Here is a 22,341-nt window from a genome sequence, read left to right as displayed (position 1 = left end):
GGGTCTCGATCTGATGCTTATCAAGAAATGGACGGTGAAGGCTTCGGCCTAAACACCCGTAATAGTGGGCATGGACAGTATAAACATTTCGCAATTGGAAAGGCTTACGTGGCGTTAACTTTAATGCCACGTCAACCTACAAACGGAGCAATTGGATTGAGTGTACCAATCAGATAGAAATTGTGCAATTAAGGACTTTTCAGATTAAATGAAAATGTCAGAGACTGAGACGAGGACAGAGTCAGAATATAGGGACTAAACAAAATTTAAACCTTTAAATAACCAGAGAGCTTCAAAAATGCCCAGGCCCCATTTATCTGTTACAATTACAACCCAAGAAGTACATTAGGTAAGCCTGACCCATGACCACCCTCTACGTAGTACGCGCGTAAATGTTAGGTAAAATATAATCTTAGCGTAACAGTAGGTAAGCCTAACTGATGGTCCACTAATTTTTAATGCTATCAACTTACCGCAGTGAAAAAGGAAGGTTGTATTTCTTGCTGTTCATGCATTTTAGTAACCAGATAGGCTCCTTTTGTGCGTTATCTGAGTAAAAAACTAAAAACTATCAAGTTCACATGCATATCACAGCTCGGAATTTACCGTTGCCCCCATCTTGTACTTCTAACTTTATTACAAACGTGAATCCCCATTATATATATATATGCCCAATTTCCTCATCAAAACACATCGAAACTTAGCTAGACAGCTGATCAAGATGGCGGTTTTCTTTATCTTTATGTTTTCTCTCATTCTCTCCTCCTCCTATGCTGCTGTGCAAGACTTCTGTGTTGCAGACTACAGAGCTCCTTCTGGACCTGCAGGCTACTCCTGCAGAAGGCCTGAAACTGTTACGGTGAATGATTTTGTATACTCCGGCCTAGGCGTTGCCGGTAACACCTCAAACATTTTCAGAGCTGCAAACACCCCTGCGTCCGCAGCTGAGTTTCCTGGTGTGAATGGCCTTGGCATTTCAATGTCTCGTGTAGACTTGGCTGCCGGTGGTGTTGTCCCTTTGCATATACACCCCGGAGCGAATGAAGTCTTACTTGTTGCGCAAGGAACACTAGTTTCATATCCTCGGATCGCAACACAGTTTATCTGAAAACTATTAACAGTGGTGATATTATGGTTTTCCCTCATGGGTTATTGCACTTCCAAGTGAATGTTGGAAATGCTACGCCAGTCCTTGCATTTGCTAGCTACAGCAGTCCAAGGCCAGGTCTGCAGATTGTGGACTATGCACTATTTCAAAGCAACTTTCCTACTCAGTTGATAGCTAGCACTACTTTCCTTGGCATTCCTGAAATAAGTAGACTTAAGGCTGTCTTTGGTAGCACTAATTAAGGCACCCCTTCACGAGATTAATTAGTATCGAATAAGGTCGCTAAGGATTGATCGTCTCTAGTTCCTTTCGTCATCCATGTCCCTTAATTTTCTTTTCCTTGTTATGGATTGATGGAGAAGGTCTGAACTCAATGGTTGTAACCCTATTACAATATGTATGGTCCAAATTTCTTTATGAATGGGGGTATTTTCTAGCTATTTATGAACACGTGAGTTTTTTCTTTTTCTTTTTTTAATGAGTATTGCCGACGACTTTTCGTCACTTAACATTGGCTTTTATTTAATTTTTTTCGCTAAAATAAAACATCTACAACAACTTAATCGTCGCCGATGATGCCGACGCCTCGCCCACCTTGGCTTCTCCGTCGTCGTCATAGACGCCGACGTCGGCCTCTGCAACCTGGACCTGAGAACCACGTCTACTACACCGTCGTCTCAGTAAGACTCAGATTCTCAGACTCTCTCCAAGAAATCAAAGAAAAAAGGCTTCTTCTTCAACCTCACTTTTCTTCTTCCCTGAGTTCCCTCTCCTCTCCTTCTCCTCCGCCCAAACCATCACCAAAGCAGCCGAGATCCTCTTTCCGGCTACAAATTCATGTCCCTCGTGCTCGACCTCGCCTCACACTCCGTCATCTCTTAGTCGCCGTCGCTCAACGTCTTCGCTCCGACCGACTCCGCCTTCGCCAACTGCGGCCAGCCCATATTGAACCCCACCCGTTACCTCTTTCTCGCTATCGCTTTCCCTCTCCGATCACTCAAATCGCTCAGAAGTCAGAACCATGCCGGTGGTGAAGCTGATGGAGAGAGCTCATGGTTATGACGGTATGAGTTGAAATTTGTCATACTTTTAGCAAGAGGACGAAGAGTTGCTGGTGCCGCATAGGGATTTGGTCGAAGGTCCTCATCCCATGGAATGATGGAAAGTTTGTATTTTCAACACTTACACGATGGTTTTGATTTCTCAATTTTTTGTGTTTAGAGTTGGGTTGAAGCTTTGTATGTTGCATATATAGTTGATCTGGATGATTGAGGTTTGTGCGATTGTGCGAATTTGGTGTAGTTAGGTGATTAGAGTGCAAGTTTTGGAATCAGGGTTGCTGAATGCTACTATCACTGTGCATCATTGATATCTAATTATAAGTAGGAAAAAGCTTGATGAGCAATGGACATTTTTTTTTTTTTTTTTTTTGAATAAAGGATTAGGCGATATTAGTTCCTCGGTGGCAAACGATGTAGGGAACAAGTCCCACCCTCAATCCCGAAGGAGAGGGGTTTGCCACACTCTGGGAACCCACCGCCCGTCCCCCTATTTTTATGTACATAATGCGATGATTAGAGTGAAAAAAAATTGTATCATGTAGCTTGACTGCTTTACTGTTGTATGATTAGTATTATGAACTTCATTGAATTTTCCAGCGGTCTACATCCAGCGAAGAAGGAAGAAGGTGTGGGTGCCCAATAAAAGTTTATTACGGGGCAGTTGGTAAAAGTGTAAAACCAATAAGAAAGATAGGTTTCTTAGGATAACAACTTGGAAACACACCAAAACTTGGTGACACCAAGTAAATACAAATCCTGCATGCCTGAAGCAATAAGTAACACAATACAAATTCTAAGCAATCATCCAAAATACAGTAACATCGAGTTATTTAGTTACCACATTCCTGATATTTGGTATATCGATCAGTTTACATCAATTAGTACCACCAAAAAGACCCTTAAGTTTCTTAATCTCAGCAGTGTCGATGGAAGTCGTCTGTGATATCAACTCAGTAGGTAAATCGCTTTGAAATAATGCAATCTCCAGAAGCTGCACACCCGGGTTTTCACTATTGAAGCTAGCAAATAAAAGGGCTGGTGTATCACCTCCATTTTTTTGAAAGTGGAGCAAACCTTGAGGAAGAAGCATTATATCACCCTGCTTCAGAGTTTTTAGATAGACTGTATTATCCGTGGCAATGAACCCTGCAATTATTGTTCCTTGAACAACAAGTATTAGTTCTGAAGCTCCATGGTGTAAATGGAGCGGGCCAACTCCACCAACTTCAAAGTCCGCGCGCACCAGTGAAAGGCCAAGGCCATTCAGACCAGGAAACTGACCAGCAAATGCAGGGTTGATTCCAACTTTGTTTAAATTTGAGGTGTCACCCGCAACTGCTAGGCCAGAGTAGACGAAATCATCTGCAGTGACATTTGCAGGATTTTTGCAAGAGTAGCCTGCAGGACCTTGAGGAGCTGTGTAGTCTGCGACGCAGAAGTCTTGCACAGCAGCATAGGAAGAGGAGAAAGTGAGAAAAAATATGAAGAAGATAGGCAAAATCATCAGGACTTTGGAATGTGTTTCCTCATATAGAATGTGGCCGGGATCATATTCATATATATAGTGGGATGATGTGAATTTTCTTAGCCATCGGTACTTGCTATGTTTTCGGTATATGCCCTTGTCGAATTTGTGGTATTCTGAAGCTAGCGAGGTGAAATGTCAGTTCTTTATACACTGAAAGTCAGTGCCTGCAGTGCAGATCAATATCTCACCTACTGCTTTTTAGGTGGAACTATCATGATATGATATTTCATCTTTTTGATATTGTCTTCCCAACTTCCTATCTGTATCTCTCTCTGTGTTATATTGTATCTTATTTCTAAATTCATTTGACATATATATGGTGTGTGTGTGTTTCTGCATTTGGAAGAAAGACTAGCCAGTTTTGCTGCCTCTTTAGTACTTGAGAAGGTTTTGAGATCATCAAGTGCTAGTCCATTGGATGTTCCTTCAAATGATTTTAATATTGCCTCTTCGGTGCCTGATCGAGCAGGTTTTGACTTCATTAGGTGGAGCAACATTTTGACTCCTTTGAGTGCTCGTGAGGTAAGTACGTACTTCCTCATTGCATATTGAGAATGTAGTTGCTATACTATCTGACGAGGTTGATGTTACTGTTACCCAAGAGCCTATTGCTCATGTTGCTCCTATTGCGCAACTTGTGGCTAATGCAGTCAGACAAGCTGTACGTTGTGATATATATACCTTGCCTATTTACTTGGTTGACGATCGTCTGATTCTTGCACTTGGGCCTGCTCCTACAAATGTTGGAACTAGTGGGGGTAATGAGAATGAGAATTTTATCTCTTCCAAATTGGCATGACATGGTTGAGGGGGAACATGTTGCAGAGAGCTCATCATGTGTCAAAGAGAACGTGAGATTGAGTTCCTTTGAGCTTATATGGAGAAATGTGACAAAATATTCAGAGATGTTAATTTTAGTGAGTTTCACTCTAAGGGAAGTGATAAAGTAATTTGAGATTCACATCCAAAACCAATTGGCAATAGATGGAGTGACTCAAACTCTCATAAACCCATAAGTAAAGTTATATTTATACACAAGTAATTTGAGATTCACATCCAAAACCAATTGGCAATAGATGGAGTGACTCAAACTCTCATAAACCCATAAGTAAAGTTATATTTATACACATTCTCAACACGCCCCGCACGTGTGGCGATTTCTCAAGTTATACACGTGGACAAGTTATATTGGGTCACAGTGAGCACGTGTGGTCATCGCTGAAACCAAACACGTGGGTAACATACCATGATAAAGTAATTTGAGGTTCATATCCAAAACCAATTGGCAATGGATGGAGTGACCCAAACCCTTATAAACCCATAAGCAAAGTTATATTTTTCCAATGTGGAAGTTATATTTATATACATTCTCAACAAGAATAAGTTAAGTGTATCTGATACTAAGAAGTTTCAAGTAATTAAGCTAGCAGGGGCGCTATCCTTTGAAGAATATGACGCATACCGTGAGGCTTAATTTTTAATTTTTCCTGTGACTTCTTGAGATCGAATTTTCTTTTAATTTCCTATGTTGCTCTGATTTCTTTTTATTTGGCTATTTGTCATTTTGTTTTTGTTCGAGAGTTTTGGTTTTCATGTTCCCTCATTTTGATTTTGATTTTGATTTTTCATAAATTTACTCGAGTTCATAAGTAAAAAAAAAGGCTGGTTTTGGTGATAAACAGCCTAACAACTGTAAGTCTCTTGAAACTGTGTACTAGTCCGCATGGAATTCAAAAGTCAAAACATACAAGGCACAAATAAAATTAAATTCATTTATTGATCATAAGGTACAACTTTCAACATGATTGCTTCACACATGAATTAGCAGCATACAATTACAGAGCACTCTTACACATGATAAGAGACATTATTTAGTAACAATTCATATTTCGTACATATACGTCAACCTTAATTAGTACCACCAAGAAGAGCCTTGAGTCTCTTTATCTCAGCAGTGTCGAGGAAAGTGGATCGCGTGATTAGATCAGTAGGTAAATTGTTTTGAAATAGTGCGGTATGGAGAATCTGCAGACCGGGGCTATCACTGCTGAAGCTAACAAACTCAAGAGCTGGAGTATCACCAACATTCACTTGGAAGTGCAACAGCCCTTGAGGGAAAACCATGATGTCACCCTTCTTAAGAGTTTTTAGATAAACTTTGTTATCTGAGGAAATGAACCCGGCGGTTATGGTTCCTTCAATAATAAGTACAATTTCTGAAGCTCCATGGTGTGTGTGCATTGGGACAACTCCACCAACAGCCAAGTCTGCGCGAGCTAATGCAACGCCAAGGCCATTCAAACCAGGGAATTGAGAAGAAAATGCGGTGGTGATTCCGGTTTTGATCATATTTGAGGTGTTACCAGGAACTCCTAGGGCAGAGTAGACGAAATCATCCACTGTAACATTTGCAGGATTTTTGCAAGAGTAGCCTGCAGGGCCTTGAGGAGCTGTGTAGTCTGCAACACAGAAGTCTTGCACAGCAGCATAGGAGAAAGAGAGAATGAGAGACAACACGAACAAAATAGGGAAAGACGTCCTCATCATGATCAACTTTGAGCGATAGGTATGTGCTTGTTGTAGCTTATGTTTTGATCTGTTTATTTATGCAGCGAGAGGGATCATATATATAGAGGTTAATGTCAACACCTAGAGCCACCGAAATTGATTTTCGGAATGTTTCCGTGCATGTACGATGATAGAGTACGTAATCTTAACTGGTGGACAAGTCGATCAAAGATTGATTCTTTGTTTTTTATGGGCTGGTGTGACGCAGTCGGAAAGATCACCTAGGTTTACAAGCAATAAACCTAAAACAAAGGTTCTGGAGTCCGGATCCGGCTCCTCTAAAGTGAGGAGTGCGTGAATTTACTTCAATTTCATAAAATCTGAACGCTCCACATAATCTAACGGTAATAAGATTTGACACATCACAGATTGAGATTTTAGTCTAAACAATGTCTAACTTGCCGTTAACCCTATGGAAAAAAAAAAAAAAAAAGTTTGGGGATTTGACGTGATGTTTCTCCTGCTGCGTTTTCTCTTTCTTCCATGGAAACTCTGCTACGCTTTAAAGCACCACTTCTATGGCTTGTAAGGTTCCAGATTGAGTTTCCATGAAAAGAGAAGTTTTCTCCTGCTGCATTTTCTCTTTCTTATTGCTTCATAGTTGAATTTGCTGCTTGCCAATTCATCGAAAGTTTGAAACAAACAGAAGTGTTTCAAGCAATACCAAATGAGATCGGTATAATACCTGCTTCTCAATTAACTTTCAATGGCAAATTGAAGAAGTCGGCAAACGCCGCAAAGAGACGGAAAGTACTTATGAATTTAACTTTGGGGTACAATTGGATGCAATAACAAATAGTACTATTCTTCTTGATTAAGGAGAGAACTCAAAGTTATCAATACCTAGATCGTGTTTATCATTATGATTCTATAATTGTGTACATTACCAAAACCTGCACATCAATGGTTTCCAGAAATTTATTCTTCAACTATTTATGGATGAGTTTCCATGGAAGCACAGAGACATAGAGAAATAGCAAACGCAGCAGTGATGCACGGGAGAAACCATCACGTCAAAGCCCTTGGTTTTTTTTTTTTTTTAGTTAACGGCAAGTTAGACATTGTTTAGACTAAAATCTCAATCTGTGATGTGTCAAATCTTATGACCGTTAGATTATGTAGAGCGTTCAGATTTTATGAAATTGAAGTAAATTCACGCACTCCTCACTTTAGAGGAGCCGGATCCCTGGAGTCCACCAGAGATAAAAGAGAAAATTCTCAATTTGATTGATAATTTGATAAAAGATAGGTTCTGCAGCCGTTTAAGGTTGCTTATATATGAGAAAATAAACCCTAGGGCGACTAACAATGAAACCCTAAAGCCCACGGGTAAAAATAAAACAAATCCAAAACAAACTAGGAAACCGAAAATTCTGAAAAACAGTAAATTTCAATTTTGAGACCCTAAACGACCCCGAAAGCCCGAAAAAGCCCACACATCATGGCAAACCAATGAGTTTTGTTCTTGGCGTCGTTCCCTTTCCGGAAAGCTATAGCAATCGCAATTCGGACACCGAATGCCAAAGTTGCAGCAAACCGGGTTTTCCTCCTTTTCCACGATTGAGCTGTTCTTCAATTCGGACTGTCATTCGTTCTACATCATGATGACTGCGATTCTGATTGTGAATATAAATTATATTTTTGTCACATAAAACCTAAGATATTTATGCTTAATTATTTCTTTCTGTTTTTGAAAATGCAGTAACATGCAGGTAACTGTAAAACCAGCCACATAGTTTGGACGACTCGAACTTAAGACTTTCTACAAATAAGACTTTGATACTATGTTAGACAATGATTCTGTTTATTAAATTGTTAAAAAATTAGTGGGCCAATTAATTAAGCTAACATTATGTTGTTTCCTCATGACTTTAGAGTTTAGAATATGAAAGAAAAGTGCAACGTTGCTAATTGATAAACACGGTTGAAAATGTCAGACGGCCAGCCGGCTAGAACTAGTCATTTTGGCTTTTGATAAGTACTACACACACACACCTATATATATTTACGTTGTCTGTAGGCTACTTTACCTTTTTTTTGAAAATCTATCTGATTTCTCGAAGGCTGACTCAGTTATTAATTTTGTGTTCTTGTTTATTCAAACACTTGAACTATTATTTGTTCTAGCAAGTATAAAAAGTCAGAATTGTATTCTACATACGTTGAAGTGCTCAACAAACAAAAATCATTACGTTTATCACAAATTTAATGTGACTAGCTCAAAGTTCTGGTTAACTAGGTAAGGCCTTCTCCAACCCAAGTGTTCAAAGTGCTAAAGGGCCAAAAAATAGCACATGTGTCCTCCAACCCATGATGTTAAGGGGCAAAGGGCCAATTTTTAGGGGCAAAGTTGAGGCTAAAGGGCTATTTTTAGCCCTAAGAGGAGCCCTTTGGCCCTTGGGAAAAACTGGATCAGAAGCTTGCTGGCCCACGCGGGTAGTGGAGGATGACAACAGCATGGCTAGCCGTCGGGAATTTTTTTTTTTTTTTTTAAATAGCCGTTGGTTAGGTTTTTTTTTTTATAGCCGTTGGTTAGTTTTTTTTAAATGTTTTTGTTGTGTAACTTTTAAATGCTTATGTCATGAATAAAATAAATATTAAAAATATGATTCCAGTTTTATTCTATTTCAAAATTAGCTAAAGATATTTTTAATTATCTTTAAAAAAAAAAATACAACCGAAAAAATATTTTTTATCATAAAAATTATTTCAATTACTATAAGTCAATTGACTTTAAAAAATAAGCACATACATATATATATAACATATCCAAAATGTTAAAATATATTTTAGGGCTATAATTTAGCCTTGACGGGTTGGAGACGATTGATGTCAGATCAATGAATAGTACAGAATTTAAGGCTAAAATTTAGCCCCAGAGCTATTTTTAGCCCTTTGGGTTGAAGATGGCCTAATATGTACATCGAGCACTCGACCTTCATCTAGTTTTTGTCTCTTTCTTGTTTATATTAATATGTACGACTAGTTGATCTCTCTGGTTCCAAGGCTTAGAGATATTTCATATTTGACCTATTAATACCAAATAGTATAGGTTTCCCTTTTAGTGGCTGAACTATTCAAATTAAAAGAACACTGTTGGGTGTGAACCATTTTCGTAACTATTAAAAGCCGTCGTGGCCAGTTATATACCAGCTATATACGTGCCCTGAGCCCCTGACCATCGTCTTTATTCAAATTCGAAACGTTACCCTTCCAGTTTTTGAAGTCATTACAGGTTTACTCTGATATTTTTGTGCCATGCAAGATAGTAAATAAATTAGCTATACATACAGAAATAAACAAAGCAGTGGCAGCTGCACCAGAAAGATTGTGCAGTAACAAAAGTTCTAGTTTATAATTTATCGGCAATTGAGTGAAATATTGATCGACGTAAGTTTTTCTTGATCAAATATAATTTTATGACAAGTAATTGATGGTAAAAATTATTGGATAGTAATTTTTCCAGCTCTGTTTGCATTAGTTATTGGAGTGTAATCAGGGGATAAAAGTATTCCCAAATTCTGTTTGTGTCTTAACTGAAAGTTTCTTCTTGCATTGAACTTATGATTTTACGATGACTAACGTAGACAACTGTAGACAGACCATGCCAGATTGAGAAAGAAAGAATTTCGATTTAAAAAACATTCATTCTCATCTTAATTAAGATACATGCAGATAATGCGGCAGTACTTGCAATGAAACTAGCACAACCAACCATACAAAAACACTAACTGGAGTAGAAATTCAGAAAATGCAACTGGCCTGAACAATAATCCTACAGTTACAGGCCTTCTCAATCACAAAAACAAGAAAACAAAGGGACATGAATAACACATTGGTATCTCCCAAGACACCTTAATTAATTAGTGCCACCAAGAACACCCTTAAGTTTCTTTATCTGAGCAACGTCGAGGAATGTGGTTTGAGCTATCAATGGGGTCGGTAAGTCATTTTTAAATAATGCAAAGTCCAGAATCTGCAGACCGGGGCTAGGACTACTGAAGCTAACAAAGGCAAGGGCTGGAGTATCACCTCCATTGACTTGGAAGTGCAACAAACCTTGAGGAAAAACCATACTGTCACCCTTCTCAAGAGTTTGTAGATAAACTTTGTTAGCTGAGGAAACAAACCCGGCACAGATTGTCCCTTCCACAACAATCAGGACTTCTGAAGCTCCAGGGTGCGTGTGAAATGGGATGACTCCATCAACAGCCAAGTCTAAACGAGCCAGCGAAATGCCGAGGCCATTGACACCAGGAAATTGAGCAGCAAAAGCAGGTGTGACTGCAGCTTTGATGATATTGGTGGTGTTACCAGCAATGCCTAGGCCAGAGAACACAAAGTCATCTACGGTAACTTTTGCAGGCTTCTTGCAGGAGTAGCCTGCAGGGCCTTCTGGAGCTGTCAAGTCTGCGACACAGAAGTCTTGCACAGAAGCATGGGATGAGGAGAGAAGGAAAAAAAATGTGAAGAAGATAGGGAAAATCATTATCACTTAGTGCAATAAGTGTGTGCTATATTTTGGTGGACTATATATGTTTTTGATTTCTTGATATGTTTTTGATTTCTTGATAGGGAAATTGGGATCATATAATATAGTGGGATAGTGATAATACCTTGAGCCATTGCAATTGGTTGTTTGGACTTTGGAATAAGCCCATGAAGGATTCACATGTGTAGCATCTCGATCGTATATCTTGGTGGAATAGACAGATCGAGCTATGATATGCATGTGACTATGAGCTATGATATGCATGTGACTATGATATTCACCTCATATAACAGCAAGAAGCCTCTTTCTGTTTCAGAAAATGCAGTAAATGCTAGAAAAGATGTTTATTACTGTCATGAAATTTGTGGGAAATTATTAGGTGGTCCCGGACCATAATACACGTGGTGCCGTGGTGGTCCGTATTGATGTTATTGGGTCATACAATTTGTGTTTGTTTCTTATTGGTCTTCTAATTTAATTTTTCTTTTATTTTTTCACCCCTCCAGCATGGTTCCCACGAAATTCAACTGATATTATTGGCTTGGACCACCACATGGCAATGCCACGTAATAGTCCAGGACCACCTAATAATTCCTCGAAATTTGTAATCAATTACGAGCTTCATCATGAGTATGATGTTCCAAGCCCAGTTGGGGAAGTATACATGTACCAGTTTTCTATTGTGCCAGCTTATTACCATTTGTAAAGACCATGAGCTTTTATCAGCATGGAGCTGCACTGTTTTCTCATGAGTAACAGGTTTATTTTATTTGTTGCTAACTTCCGTATCGATGTTGAGTATTGAAGGTTGTGTTTTAACTTTGAGGTACGAAAATGGTAAATCAGATTGTGGTTCTTGAGAACATGAGGAAAGATATTCATGTGGCATAAGAAGACATTTTGACAGCTAAAAGGTACGGTACCAGAAGATGGGAATTCTGTGGATATCAGAAATTCCCCATCTTTTAGGGTTTTTGGATTTCATGATTGGATGGTAAAGAATCTTCCTAAATTCTGTCTCTCTGTAACTTTAACCGTACGTAAGATTGTTATTAGAAGATGACATGCACCAACATTCCTTGCAGGATATGAGCCACTGTAGTCTATATTATACATGCGACTAGCATTGCTACTCTTAATGCAAAGCGTTGGTACGCTTAGTACAACGTAATGGTACTTTCAGTGAAATTCGTTAGTATTTCTAGTGCAATGAATTAGTAAATGTAGTATAATCCACAGGTGGTACCATTAATTAGTGCAAAGCAAATTGGCTACGGTTAGTGAAAATTTTGTATAAATGATTGTTATGTTTTATGCAGGTTTTTTTTTTTTTCCTCTCTGTGAAGCAATATTGATATTAATATACGAACTCATCTTTAGCAATGCTAGCCATTTTTGAGTCAAATTTTAGCCAAAGTAGCTAAAAAGTCATTTTGGCTAGCCACTTTAGAAATACGTCTGCATCAGTGCTCTCTATTATAGCTAGTTTTGAATTTATATTATTTTTTAAAGGAAGGTTACATAGTTTAAATGTATTTAAAAATTACATAAAATAACTAAAAAGGAATGTTATAAATTAGGGGCTGTGACCACTTACCCATTTTTAGCTTAAAAATTGTCCACTTACTCCACTAAGAGTTTTTTAACCCCATTTACCCAATCTAAAATTCATTGACAATTTTGCCCCCATTAAACAAATTAAAACTCATCATCTCTCTCCTCTCAGAATCACTTTCCTCTCGGACTCTCTCTCTCTCTCTCTCTCTCTCTCTCTCTCTCTCTCTCTCTCTCTCTCACTAACACGGACCTCCGGCGATTCATACCACGACCTCAGACCGCCGGCCTCCTACATCTCCTTCCCCCGAAACGACGTCTGGATGGCTGCATCGGGAACGATTTCTAAACGCCTAACAGAGGCTCCATTTTCGTTTTTGATCTTCGGTGCCAAATCGAAAGATCTGATTGTGCTGTTCCTTCAGAGATGTTGCTGGAGGATGGCTTCTCAACTCCGATCGATGTCTCTGGATATTAGTCAATTATGGTGATGCAACGGGCTAGCGTTGGATTCGTCAATTACGCAGACAAAACTTCAGTGTGTTTTTAATGCTTGTTTTCAATGGGCACAGTTGGTTTTCGGTGGAGGAGGATCCCCCATAATATTGACATCAATTAAATTCAAGCTTTGGGTCAGGAGTCTGGACCGTTTCTCTCTCCCATAGTCCCATGCATGAATTGATGGATGATGATGTTCTCCCTCCCATAGTCCCATGCATGAATTGATGGATGATGATGTTCTCCCTCCCATGCATGAATTGATGGATGATGATGTGGGTGTTTCGGGAAGCTCGCAAAATTAGTGACGATGGGTGAGCAATAATAATATTATTGAGGGGTAATAATGTTTCTTTTAGGGTAATAATCATATTACTGGGGTCAATAATCATATTATTAGGGGGCAGTGATGTTTTTATTGGGGGGCAATAATAATATTACTGGGAGGCAATAATCTGATTATTGGGGGGCAATAATATGGTTAATGGGTATTATTGGGGGGCAATAAATTCAGCCCCCGGAATCCGGTCACCGTTCGCCGGATTCCGGTCATCGGTCGCCGGATTCCGGTCACCGGTCGCCTGAGTCCGCGGCCGGCCACTGGTCACCGGAGCACAACAAGGTGGAGGATGACTTTTCTCTCCAAGTGAGAAAGAAGGAGAGGGCAAAAAAGTCCCAAAAATAAATAAAAAGAATAAAAAAAGAATTAATTGGGTAAAGGGGAAATAATCTCTTAGAGTGTTTTGGGTAAATGGGGTTAAAAAACTGTTAGTGGAGCAAGTGGGCAAATTTTAAGCTGAAATTGGGTAAATGATCATTTCCCCTATAAATTATAGAGAGCCTCATCTCGCTCTCTATATTTAGGAGCGAGATAGCTAAAAGTTATAATAGAGAGCCACTTAAAGCATCATTAGCAGACTCTCTATTTTGGCTCTTTAGCTATTTTGGAGAGCATGTTTAGCTTTTTATCTATTTTAGCAGCTGCACCAGACTCCTAAGTGGCTCTCTATTATAACTTTTAGCTATCTCGCTTCTAAATATAGAGAGCGAGATGAGGCTCTCTATAATTTAAAACATTCATTTTAAGTTATTTTATGTAATTTATAAATACAGTTAAATTATTTAATCTTCATTTAAAAATAATATAAATTCAAAATTAGCTAAAATAGAGAGCATTGATGCAGACGTAATTCTAAAATGGCTAGCTAAAATAACTTTTTAGCTACTTTAGCTAAAATTTGACTCAAAAATGACTAGCATTGCTAAAGATGCTCTTAGGAGTCTGGTGCAGCTGCTAAAATATATAAAAAGCTAAACATGCTCTCTAAAATAGCTAAGGAGCCAAAATAGAGAGTCTGCTAAAGATACTCTTAGGTACCCTGGTGTTTGCCATACACCCATTTTGTTAAATATTTTGGACCATTGGATTAGTAATATATCTAATGGTCCAAAATATTTAAAATTTGGTTACTTGTTTAGTCATTAGCCAATTTTTTTTTTTTTGAGTTAAATAATGGTTTCATTCATAGTAACACATGCCAGAATGGCACAGTACATAGTTCCCACTAGAGAGGATAGGTGCCATTACACTTGAAACAATTCCGCTCCTTTTCAGAAGCCTAGCAGAATAACATATTTCTAAACTAAAATTAATAGCAGACAAAGTTCCCGGTGTCAATGCGCTCAATTGCGGTATACCAAAGAATTTTGCACCTAGATGTGTAGAATCAACGATCATTCTGTAGGCAAAGTACCAAATCTATGGTCCCTAAAAAAATTAGGGAATTATTGAAAGTAAACAAAGCTACTAACATAGGATCCAGAAAAAAAAAACAAGAAATAATGTGGGCCTAAGGGAAATTAATGGATTTAGACTAGCTAAAAACATCAACAACCCAGCCCAAAAGACCAAAACCCAAAGAGCATCCCAAAGGGAGACGAGCCCAAACTCAAGGCCCAACATTACTGGACTGGCCCAAGCCCAGACGTCATCTCTCTCTCACACCAGGAGATAGCATCGCCGCACGACCTCGCCGCCACAGCTCCGTGACCCATACCACCACGTCCCCATGTTGCCTCAGCCTCCCTGACTGGTACCACCACGCTGCCTCGACCCAAGCAAAACCAGTCCGCGCCACTACGAAACCACCAAAGATGCAGCGCACTAGATCATAGGCACCACGAACCAAACGTCCCACGCAGTCCTGGAACCCCGACGAAGCATTAATACCCACTGTGATTCAGAGGCGACGCCCCGAGACCTCCGCCAAAAACCATCATACCAAAACCTCAAGCGGAAAACCCTCTCCCATGAAATCTCCTGAGCAATAGCATCAATATCCCGTCTGACAGCAGACCGCAGCACGTCGGCGAGGCCAGAGGCCAGCCAAGACATCCGGGTGCCGCCGGACAGGCTAATATTCACAGACATAAACGCCGACGGCCTTAGAGTTTTCTCAGCGCTAGAGAGAAAATGACAGGACCCGCCCCGGATTTCACTCCGAAATCCGAAGTGGCCCTGCGGGGCCCACCTTAGAAGAAACTCTACCAAAAATTTGGCAGAACTTCCCCTAAAAGTAGGCTACCCAAACCCTGTAGGAAAACATTTACACTTCTAAATCAACCCACCTTTATCCTCCTGGAGCCACCTGCTCCCCAAAACACAACTCCAATTTCATCGGATAACAGTCTCAACCCACATTACAAGATTAATTTCACAAATTATCAGAGCAATACTATTCCATTAGGTAACAAAGAACACAGAAATAGAATGAGTACGCGGAAGCAATGCTGTTGGCTATGCCTCGACTCCATGTACGCCCGACCTCATCTAATTTCACCTGCAAACTGGGCATTTGAAAACCGAAGGGCCCAGGGAAAAGTACGTAAAAACGTTAGCGTGAGTGGACAAAAATAAACAATTTTAAACCAAATGGATTTTATACTTTCCCACATTTATTTCTTTAAAAAAAAATTCCCGATGCATGCAATGGTTAACGAAAATAAAATAAGAGGAGTTCCGCTCATGAAAACCGACTAGCCCCGCTAGTCACAAACGATTAAAAGAAAAGGTTGAAACTCTGATACTCAAGGAAATAAAACCAGCCCCGCTGGCTAAAATAAATCGGACTAGCCCCGCTAGTCGAAAATAGTATAATGAGTAGGGGAAGACGATAGCCATACGAGTGAGCCTCCCAGGCTAAAGTACTCCCATTACTCCCGTAATATACCCTTACGCCACTATGTGTAGCGATAGGATACTGGGCTTGAGAATTACTGTCACAGAGACAGTAACCAGCGCCACAAAGGCGGAGGGCTTCGGTGATCCCATCACCTCGCCACAAAGGCGGAAGATCAATGCTAGCAATGATAATAGTCACCCAAAGTATGGCAACAGAAAATCCGAAAACCAAGTAAATCCATAAATACATAAGGCTCCCCCATCTCTCGTAAAAGAATTTTCAATGACGTGTCCCACACGCCAAGATAAACTCAAATTCAAAAGTAAATAAAAGAAAATAAGCATAGTCCAATGAGGTGACCCCGCACGCCATAAAATCTTCAAATAATCAAAGTTCTCAAACCGACATTATTGCTAAGGTATTCCCAATGCCAAAACCAAGGATCAAATAAATAAACAAGAAAATAATTCCATCGAAATCCCATTTCGAAAACCTTTCCAAAAATCTCAAATCCATGAATAGGAATATAACTAAAAAGTAAAATTCCGGAAATCACCTCGGAAATAAATAATTCATCAAATAAAATTATAAATCATAAGCAACTTCGGAAACGAATCATTATCGAAAGTAATTATATGAGATAAAACGAAATCCATCTCCGAAATCGAATCACATGCTCGAAATGTAAAATGATAAATAATTAAAGCATAATCAAAGAATAAATGCATGCATCATTTACTTAAAAACAAAAGTCCACTCACAGTACTATTCCGACGATCACGTATACGAGTTCCTTCATCGAGCCAGAGCTCGGTACGACATCCTGTACACGATTATATTCCGTGAATAATTATTCAACAATTTAATACGATTCCTAAAATCAAATCCTCATAATTACATCTCCCATTGTCCTCGGATTCAGCCCAAATTATACCACTAATACCAATTCGTTAATTTAAAGGTTCTAAGGCAGAACCGATAGATATCCGACGGTCGGATTCTCGTAATTCGATAATCGAAACCCTAAACTTCAAAATTCATAATTAATTCCAAGTTTCTCCAAAAATTATCAAACTTCACATACAAGCTCTACACAATTTATAGGATTTAATGGGCTAAAAACCGGAATTAAAACACTGCCCTACACGCCTCCACGCGCCACCAACAGTGGCGTGTTGGTGGCGCGCGTGGGCCCCACGCGCCGGCGGCCGCCACCTCTAATGGCTACCAAATTTTGGCAGCACCACCTACTCAACAGACCCAACATTTTTCACAACTACAACAAGTTCCAATTTTACCTTTAAGTGCACGAAATCGACCGGTGAAGAAAAACCCAGAAAACTCAAGAACCCTAGGATCGGGTTTTGATCAATTCTCCCTCTACACTGCAAATCGTGGCTCAAGGCTAGGGGCAAAACGATCCTTGGCAAAAACCGCGCCTTCGACAGTGGTTTGGTGGCCGGAAATGGCCGAAATCGTCGGAAATTGCCGGAAAACGTCAACTGCTACAGTAAACTTCCAAGCTTCAAATCGTGCTTCTCCGGCCAAATCGTGACAACCCACGACCACCAGCATGTAGAGGAGGAGGAGGCGAGTCGGCAGCCACCAAGGTCTCGCCGATTGATGGCCGGACGACGACAAATCGAAGGAGAAAGGGAAGAGGGCCGACGCGGGGAGAAAGAGGAAAGAGAGAGAAAATCTCCGGGGGGGGGGGGGGGGGGGGGGGTAGGTTTCCGAAAATGGAAACCTACCACAGTAACTTTCCATATATATAGAAAGTTACCATAAACAGTAACCGTGAACAGTAACTTTAATCTTTCGCTTATAACTTTCACGTACGAACTCCGATTTTTACGTACCGCATATCCACGCGCTCGGTTTAACGTCCTCTACAACTTTCATGAAGAACATCTTCTCAAATTTTGACCCAAACAAAAAGTCAACAATTTAGGGCCACTAAAAGTATCGAAACGACGGTAAAAGTGAAAGTAATTGTCGTTTACCGTCCAAATGACTAGTAAACGGGTAAATTAAGATACAGGACGTTACAGAAAACCTCTGTCCAAAAAGGGTTAGTATAGACTCAAAGTTCCAATGCTATTTCTTTTATTTACTGATGTTTAGTCATTAGCCAATTACTATTAGTTAAATAGTATCTATTACTAATTATTTTATCATTAGCCAATTAATGTTTGATTATCAATTAATAATTACACTATTTTTTTTTTATCACATCAACAACTAGTCTTTTTGTGAGTCGAACTCACAACCTCCCACTTACAAAGGGGAGACTTATGCCACTAGACCAAATGGTACTGGGCAATAATTACACTATTGACAATTACGTTTTTTCCTTATTAAAAACAAAAGACTTCTAATTTAGGCTCACGGAATTAGTATTAATTAAATAGTCTTTATTACTAATTAATTATAGCATTAGGGCCTCATTTGGTTCACAGAAAGAAAATCGGATGGGAAAGGAAAATGAACTTCCCACTAACTTTCATTTCCGCAATTCCGCTGTTTGGAAACGTTGGGAAAGTAAGGAGAAAATGCATGTTTGTTTCCATTTTAGTGTTTGGTTTGTGTAAGGAAAGGAAACAAAATCATACTAATATTCCATTTTTATCCTCATATATAATTACAAAATCTCATAAACTTTTTTAATAAAATTGTCAATAATAATTTTTAACAAGGATATAAATGTACTTATACTATGTAATTAATGCAGGAAAAGTGGAAGGGAAAATGAATCCTTTGGAGGATGAGAGGATTCACTTTCTCCCATATTTTTCCTTCTTAAAGGAAAAGTATTCCTTTCCTTATGCACACCAAACATAGGAAAGGAATAACTTTCCTTTCCCAAGCCCTCAATTCCATGAACCAAACGAGGCCTATTAGTTTCCTTAACCAAATATAATTATTTTTACATGCATATTACGACAACCACAACAATTAATGTAAAAATAGATAATCTTTGTTTTAGATATAGTAACTACTTCACATACAACTTGTTATTACTGTTTTTTGAACTAATTTACAAATGTTATCACAATGTGTTATCATATAGGTAAACCATTATATTTTGACTAAAAGCACGTATGTTCTTATTAGTGTAATGAAGTTCTCCCTTGTCTAATTTAAGTAATATATTGTATAATTTTCATCGTCGAAGTTGTAATTACTTTCAGTGCAATTTACCACAAAATACAACAATTGATGTAAAAACGATAATTTTTGTTCTAATTGTAGTAATTACTCCACCTACAACCTATTTACTAGTTTATGGACAATTTAACAAGTATGACAACAAATTTGTTGTCAGAGTGGTAAATCTTTATGTTTTTATCATTAATGAAATGATTACTACAATGAGCATGCATTTTACCACAATCCACGGCAATTGATGTAAAAAGGGTCATTTTTGTTCTATTTGTAGTAATTACTCCACCTAAACTAATGTACTAATTTGTGGACAATTTAGCAAGTGTGACAACAAATTTGTTGTCAGAGTGGTAATCTTTATATTTTTATAATTAATGAAATGATTACTTCAATGACTACACAATTTTATCGCAACCCACAACAATTGATGTAAAAGTGGTAATTTTTGTTCTATTTGTAGTAATTACTTCAAAAACTATATCATTTACAAGATTATCAACCATTTTACAATTCTGACAACATTTGTGTTGTGAACATGGTAAAATTAATATTAGAGCAAAAGATATGTAAGTACTCAATATTGTAAGGAGGTTCTCCATTTGATAATCAATATTGTAAGTACTCAATATTGGGTCAGTGGTCCAATTATGGGCCTGGTCTTGGCCTGATGGTAGTTGGGCCTGGGACTTCGCCCTAGGTCCATTAATTTCTATTTCCTTTAATGTTATTTTCAATTTATGTTATTTAGTTTGTTTGCGCAATTTGCGAGCAATAAATCCCTATCGTAGTTGGGTAGGGCTAGTCGGGCTTTGTGCCTGTGTATGCACTCTAAGTGCCTTGTCTGCTCTAGGTAGGCGGCGAGTTCCTGTCAAATGGTCGCTACCGCCTAGTGGCAGGGTGAGACTAAGTGTTGTCGGTTCTATTCTTCGGCGGCAACATAGGAGGAAAGCTGTGCTAAAGCTGGTAATTATGCTATGTTGTAATCGGGTTACATATCGAGTTATCTTTCCGCTGTGTCACTGCTATGTTAAAGCAAATAGAGTAGCTAATTGTGCACTCTTTGCTAGTTGGTGCTTGTTAGAATACAAGTTTCCTGTAGAGGTTTCTGAAATTATTTCAGAAAATACTCTAGATGCTTATTGTAAACAGGGGTTTAGGCTCAATGTCCCCCCCTTGTATTCGACAGTTTCATTAATCAAGGCTTGAGGGCAGCCGCACCAGCCCTTCATTCAAAAAAAAAAAAAAAAATCAATGTTATCTATTCGATATAAGTTGTCCAACTATGATATTTACATCTTTGACCACTCAATTACAATAACCACAATAAATGTGGTCATGAGTCTTAATTTTAGTTCTACTAAATGTAATTTATTATTTTGACATTATTTTTTATTTGTTTTTGAACAATATTACATATCAAGAAAGAATGTGTTGTTAATATAGTAAATTTTATTTTTAAAAACGAAACATGTCAACATTTAAGTGGGTAACCTATTAACCAATTCAATATATACAATGCAGTATATATGTTTGTATCAACGGGTATACCTAGCTAGCCGGACAATAAGGTTTTCTGTATTTTTTACTCCACATATTGAATAGCTTATATAGATGAAAAAATTAAAAAAAGAATAGCTTATATAGATATACCAGATATGTAGAACATGAAATTTGAGATTTCAGGTTAACTAACATGCAAATGTGGCATTTTCCTTCAACATAATTGTTGCCTCACCGGTCCAATAACTGGAGCACACGATAAGACTTATACAAGCATACATAAATTTAGTGCAGAGTAGAAACCGCTACTGACCTGAATAATCCTACACTTACAGGCCTTCTCAATCACAAAATGAAACAAAAGGAAATGAATTACACACTGGTACGTATCTCAACACAACCTAAATTAATTAGTACCACCTAGAACACCCTTAAGTTTCTTGATCTGAGCAACATCGAGGAAAGTAGTCATTGCTACCAATGATGTAGGCAAATCGTTTTGGAAAAGTGCAAAGTCCAGAATCTGCAGACCGGGGCTTGGACTACTGAAGCTAGGGAAGGCAATTGCTGAAGTACCACCTCCATTCACTTGAAAGTGCAATAACCCTTGAGGGAACACCATAAGATCACCCGTCTTAAGGGTTTTCAGATAAACTGTGTTAGCTGATGAAATGAACCCGGCAATTATGGTTCCTTGCGTAACAATCAAGGCTTCTGAAGCTCCAGGGTGTGTGTGAAATGGGATAACTCCACCAGGAGCCAGGTCTAGACGAGCCAGCGAAATGCCAAGGCCGTTAACACCAGGAAATTGAGCAGCAAATGCTGGGGTGACTGCAGCTTTGATAATGTTTGTGGTGTTACCAGCAACACCTAGGCCAGTGAATACAAAGTCATCTACGGTAACTTTTGCAGCCTTCTTGCAGGAGTAGCCTGCAGGGCCTTCTGGAGCCTTGTAGTCTGCAACACAGAAGTCCTGCACTGCAGCATCGGAAATGGAAAGGAGGAGAACAAATGTGAAAAAGATAGGGAAAATCATCTTCACTTAGTCTAAGTGTTGGTTTTAGTCTATGTTTAGGTGTATTTCTTGACAAGGATACGGCGATCATATATAGTGGGATAATGTGGATATTTTGAGCCATTGAAATCACTTCTTCCGAATATGCTCGTGTAGGATTCACATGTTTGGTAATGTTAACAGTATTGGACAAGAGAAACGACATTATTTCTAGCTGTGAATCATGTGAGCATGATCTTTTCGTCAACTAAGGACAAGAAGCCTCTTTTTGTTTTTGAAATTTTTGCACCAGCTGCAAGATCATATTACAAGTGAGGCTGAGAATGGTGCATCAGTCATTGTGGTCCTTTGAGGCTATTGAGCTAGTGGGAAGGATACTTCCTGGGACATAAGAAGACACTTTGACAGCTAAAAGGGCGCCAAGAAAATCGAAATTGTGTGGATAATAGAAATCCCCCTTCTTGAAGGGACTTTGGAATTCATTATTGGGAACTGAAAAGTCATCTCTCATTCTGTCTCTTTGTATATCTTAACAGCAGTAAAATTCTTGTACAATGAGTCAATGCACGAATGCTTCATCTATGAGCAGTGGATTTTTAAAACAATGATTGCTTGAGGTATACTACATTTCACTTACAAAGCTACTGTAAATCCATCCTTTAACTGATAT

General features: G+C 38.8%; 4 protein-coding genes and 1 pseudogene across 4 annotated transcripts; 1 reads left to right on the top strand and 4 right to left on the bottom strand.

Moving 5' to 3' along the window:
• The first annotated feature begins 706 nt into the window (after nt 1–706).
• Nucleotides 707–2,384, top strand: LOC133713894 (auxin-binding protein ABP19a-like; annotated as a pseudogene).
• A 467-nt stretch (nt 2,385–2,851) lies between these two features.
• LOC133713886 (auxin-binding protein ABP19a-like) lies at nt 2,852–3,771 on the bottom strand. Its single transcript, XM_062139914.1, has one exon. It carries the CDS (start codon nt 3,671–3,673, stop codon nt 3,044–3,046), a length of 630 nt encoding a protein of 209 aa, XP_061995898.1. The 5' UTR covers nt 3,674–3,771; the 3' UTR covers nt 2,852–3,043.
• Nucleotides 3,772–5,442: 1,671 nt separating this feature from the next.
• LOC133727109 (auxin-binding protein ABP19a-like) lies at nt 5,443–6,282 on the bottom strand. The gene has a single exon (XM_062154736.1). It carries the CDS (start codon nt 6,242–6,244, stop codon nt 5,606–5,608), a length of 639 nt encoding a protein of 212 aa, XP_062010720.1. The 5' UTR covers nt 6,245–6,282; the 3' UTR covers nt 5,443–5,605.
• A 3,610-nt stretch (nt 6,283–9,892) lies between these two features.
• Nucleotides 9,893–10,822, bottom strand: LOC133727108 (auxin-binding protein ABP19a-like). Its single transcript, XM_062154735.1, has one exon. It carries the CDS (start codon nt 10,752–10,754, stop codon nt 10,125–10,127), a length of 630 nt encoding a protein of 209 aa, XP_062010719.1. The 5' UTR covers nt 10,755–10,822; the 3' UTR covers nt 9,893–10,124.
• Nucleotides 10,823–20,814: 9,992 nt separating this feature from the next.
• On the bottom strand, nt 20,815–21,744 carry LOC133727107 (auxin-binding protein ABP19a). Its single transcript, XM_062154734.1, has one exon. It carries the CDS (start codon nt 21,690–21,692, stop codon nt 21,063–21,065), a length of 630 nt encoding a protein of 209 aa, XP_062010718.1. The 5' UTR covers nt 21,693–21,744; the 3' UTR covers nt 20,815–21,062.
• Between the last annotated feature and the right edge of the window lie 597 nt (nt 21,745–22,341).

This window comes from Rosa rugosa, chromosome 1 (genome assembly GCF_958449725.1).
Source record: "Rosa rugosa chromosome 1, drRosRugo1.1, whole genome shotgun sequence".
NCBI lineage: Eukaryota > Viridiplantae > Streptophyta > Magnoliopsida > Rosales > Rosaceae > Rosa > Rosa rugosa.
Note: the sequence above shows the minus strand (reverse complement) of the source record. Positions and strands in the feature narration are given on the sequence as shown.